At 36.2% G+C, this 4400-nt stretch overlaps 1 protein-coding gene across 1 annotated transcript; it reads left to right on the top strand.

Annotated features, from left to right (window-relative positions):
* Window positions 1-221: 221 nt before the first annotated feature.
* On the top strand, window positions 222-2940 carry LOC117953060 (interferon-induced protein 44-like). Its single transcript, XM_034885777.1, has 4 exons — window positions 222-382; window positions 653-688; window positions 2040-2073; window positions 2724-2940. The coding sequence occupies exons 1-4, from the start codon at window positions 358-360 to the stop codon at window positions 2938-2940; spliced, it is 312 nt and encodes a 103-aa protein (XP_034741668.1). The 5' UTR covers window positions 222-357.
* Window positions 2941-4400: the final 1460 nt, after the last annotated feature.

Below are 4400 nucleotides of genomic sequence, written 5' to 3'. Positions count from 1 at the left end.
CCCTCCCTGTTTCATGGACCACGTGACTTAAAAGAAATAAACTCGCTTCTTAGAAACCATTAATCCCCCCCTCCCAGCATCCTAGATCACATGATTTATAAGAAATACCCCAGCTTTTTAGAAACAGTTTCATTGAGGGTAACTAAACCGAAAGCAGTCAAACCTTACTGTGATCTTTGAGCCTCGATAACAAAGTGCCAACATTTGAATGTTCCTTTCAAATGAACAGCTCCAGTGCTGGTTTATAAGAAACTGGTGGATTTCTTTTAAGTCACGGGGTCTATGAAACGGAGGGGGGGGGACATCATATAAAGAGACTCTTCCTTCTCTTTGCTGCAGATCTACATCAGCTACAGGATGGGTTGGGGAAACAGTAAACCTGGTAAGGATATTTCTCCTTTTTCAGTAAATAATGTTCTGATAATTTATAGAAAGATAATTGATGTTGTTGAGCTTAAACTTTTCTGTTAATATTTTATTAAGTTTTACTTTGGAATATTTATTTATATTACATGCACATTAACTGTGCTGTTATTCTTATTATCATATTTTCATATTTTATTTTAGCTTTGCTACATCTTGTTTTTGGTCAGACGTGAAAATTACTGAAAAAGACTGTCTTTAACTATTTCCTTAATGTTTCTCTTTCTAGCAACACCACCACCGGTATGGGTGCCGCCGAGCCCCAGTAAGTTATCCTCTCAGCATTCCACATATGTAAAACCTTTTCATTCACATATGGCACCATTTTTGAATGGCTAGAATTTAGAGTAATTTTTCACATTTTTAGCCTATTTCCCAACAAGCTAACATTCAATTCATTTTTTATTAATAGTACCAAAACTTGACATTGCTTGTACCAAGGGATTCTTTACATCTTCATGTTTCATATGATACCAATATCATTCTAGCTGTACGCCTCTAAAAGACAAAATGTCCTTATGATACAGTTTGTCTTGTACAATTTGTGTCAGCTTCCACGAGTACTTCTTGTGACCTTTATGACTCTACATCGTCTTTTTTTTTTGGTTGTTGACAGTTTGTGAATATACAAATCAGTTCAGGGACACTTAACTATGGAATCATGTTGAATGATGAAGAAATTCGGTATGATTGCATGAGAAACGATTCAATCTGATAGATACAGGTATGTTTATTGTAAACATTAATTTTTCATTAGGAATTAAAGTTAACGTTGTAATCAGCAATGGCAGGCCCTCGCCCCTCCCAGTGCATTGGAGGGTACTGACAGGACAAATTCCATGAACCCCCTGTAGGAGCTCAAAAATATTGCGTAAAATACGTAGAAAGAATGCATGAAATTCAATGGGCGACGTCCGGTTGGAAATGTGTTGGAAATGATGACAGCAATATATGTGCCAAATGTGAACTGAATTTCATGATTACATTAGGGCTCCAGCAACGTGGTCAAAGCTTAAAACTAACTACAGGGCACTACAGAGCCAATGTAAATGTACATGTGATACTACACAGCCAATACGCCACGCCCAAGCCTAAATCTGATATTAAATCAAAGTAGTTAGTAGTTTGAAAATGACGGCAACATTTTAGGATTTTTAATTAAACTAAAGTTCTAAAACGTAAAATGGACATTGATGCACAAAATCCAACATGATAAATTCTAACAAAAATAAATTTTAAAAACAATACGTACCTAAAGATAAGAAAAATGTTCCCAACATATGTTGTAAACATCAAAACAACTTCATTTGAACAATAGCGTTCATTCACACCTGCAAAGTTTTTTCTGCATTTCATTCGTCAATAAATAGTTTTATTGAAACTGTTGTTATTGAGTGTGAAGTTTCAGAATCCTATCTGTGATAAGCGGATTTGTATCGCTGAGTCTTTACATGTTTACTAAATTATTTTCCTTTTCAGGAAAGCCGACCCCGCCGCCTTCTCCCAGTAAGATATACACTTTATTTCTGATCATCTCACTTTAAGTAAAACCATTATTGATTTGTCTATTGAAATATTTGGTCATTTCCTAAATAATTACACAATTTCCTCTTCAGCTTTGAAGGAACCATGGAGGAACGTAGCCTGGGGGTGAGTTCACTTTACTACCATTTCATTTTTATGAGTGGTGTCACTACTGTTTAAATGAAAGACCCCAAGTTTAACACGATTTCTTAGAAAATAAAACCAGACGGACCAGAGGTTGTCAACATTACCTGAGGGTGCTGAGTGTTACGGCTACAAAGTCCTGAAGCTGCAAATAATTAGAAATATGGTTTGACAATGTCATATCATACACCAACTGTTGGAAGGAGGCAACATGTCCATCAATAAAAGATGAAAGAGTTAAACCACATCCTTTCTAGACCAAATCTCAAAAGCCTCATTCATCATTGATGGGACAGACATTCCAGTATTTAAAGTGGTGCAACCTGTGATTTTCTCTTTAAGGGAAAGAGATCTTCTAACCTGAGACCAGATACTAATTGATACAATTTAAAAGAAACTATAATCACTCTTATTATTATAATTATTAGTTTAATTTGAAATCACTAATATTAATACTTCTGATTAAATATTTGTTTTCTTTTGTTAGTTTTTCTTTAGTTTTTTTGTTACAACCACTGGGTCCAATGCTGGTTTTCTTGTAGTTTTCCTGCTGTTGAGATCAATAATAGTTATGTTATTAAATATAATATATACATAACAATCTAACATTAAAATGTAATGTGTTTTAACAGAAAGAAAGCAAAAGATCTCCAGTATGTAAAGGATTATGAGCCTGACCACGAGGACATCAAACAGATCCGGATCCTTCTGTACGGACCTGTCGGAGCTGGGAAGTCCAGCTTCATCAACTCCGTCACCAGCGTCGTACGAGAAAGACTGTCTATTGCTGCTTTGGCCAGTGCAACCACCTCGGACAAAAGTTTCACCAAAAAAGTAAGAACACTTTAGATTTCAAGGTGAATTTTCATATTAAACCAGCTGTTGTTTAATTAACTTTGACTCCAACCTTTCCTTTCACTTTCTCTTAATTCAGTGATTTAAAACGTTGAGTTACGTACGTAACTTGCCCCTATGCAGACTAAAACACAGGGCTTTCAGCCCAGGGAGCAGAGTCCATGTCCCAGGTAGAGGTTAGGGAGGAAACCCAACAGCTTCACCCATACAGGGTGTTCGTATCCCGGGAGGACTACTTAAAGGGATATTTCACCGCTTAAAGATAAATATCTATCTACATAGAAAATGTTATTTTGGCTCCTGTGGATGAAAGACAACTACTCCCAGAATGCACTTGCTTCGCTTCCCTATGAGGCCACTCCTAAGCCACGCCTACCAGTTACAGAGTAACTAAGTAGGACAAGTCAAAGTCAAGTCAAATGTGTCTTATTGTCTTTCAACATTTTATAAAAGCATTATATGAAAACGACATTAGAAAAAAACAAACATACAAGACTAAATTTAGTGCACACACATTATAAACTATACATAATAGTACTAGTCCAATTACTACTTAAAGTACATTATTTAGGACAACTAAAGACAGGGCATAAGTAGATTTTTGAAAATCCCCTTCTGCTATATCATCTTCAACACTGCTTTCCACCATTGTGGATAGCCTACTAAAGTATGGAATACTTACTCAGCGTTCTCCACAGAGTAATAGCCTGTGTTAGCTCAGCTTCAAGATGGCTGACACTCATCTAACATCAGATTCAGAATCAGAATCAGCTTTATTCGCCAGGTATGAGGACACATACGAGGAATCTTTCTTTGGAGCATTGTTGCTTACACTGTGCTTACACACAAAACAACCCCAAAAAAAAAATACACACTAATATATACACACAATATATACATACTCTAAACAGAACAATATAGAGGCATGAGTTTAATGAAGAGATCAATAAAATTATTTAAATGTGGAACATAGTGCAAGGATACCAGGATAAATAGCGGGTAGTAAGAGTCCCACCCCCTATTGGCACGTTGAAAACATGTGGAACTGTGGTCCATAGCTTCTGGGCAAAAAGGCATCTGTCGCATTACAACGATTATTGCAACATTAGTTTTTTTTCAGACACAATAGAGAGATGTATCAGTTCAGGTGGACATGGGGGGGTGGGGGGGGGGTTGTCATTTGAAAATGCTACCAGGTTTCTGCTGCTACAAAGCTTAATGCTAATCGGTGAAGTATTCTTTAAGGGAGCCCCTGTTTTAACCCAAACCACAATCTTTTTTCTAATCTTAACTATTCTTTTTGGTGACTAAATCGACCTTTTAGATGCTAAACCTAATTGTTATAAACACTGTAAGGACCAACACAAAGTTTCATGTATATGGAGTAAGAACACTATCAAAAAGATGTATGCGTAACTTTATGTATTCATATTCGTATTTTTAAATTCATATTC

Source organism: Etheostoma cragini, chromosome 11, assembly GCF_013103735.1.
Source record: "Etheostoma cragini isolate CJK2018 chromosome 11, CSU_Ecrag_1.0, whole genome shotgun sequence".
Lineage (NCBI taxonomy): Eukaryota > Metazoa > Chordata > Actinopteri > Perciformes > Percidae > Etheostoma > Etheostoma cragini.
This window is presented reverse-complemented; position numbering and strand designations above follow the sequence as displayed.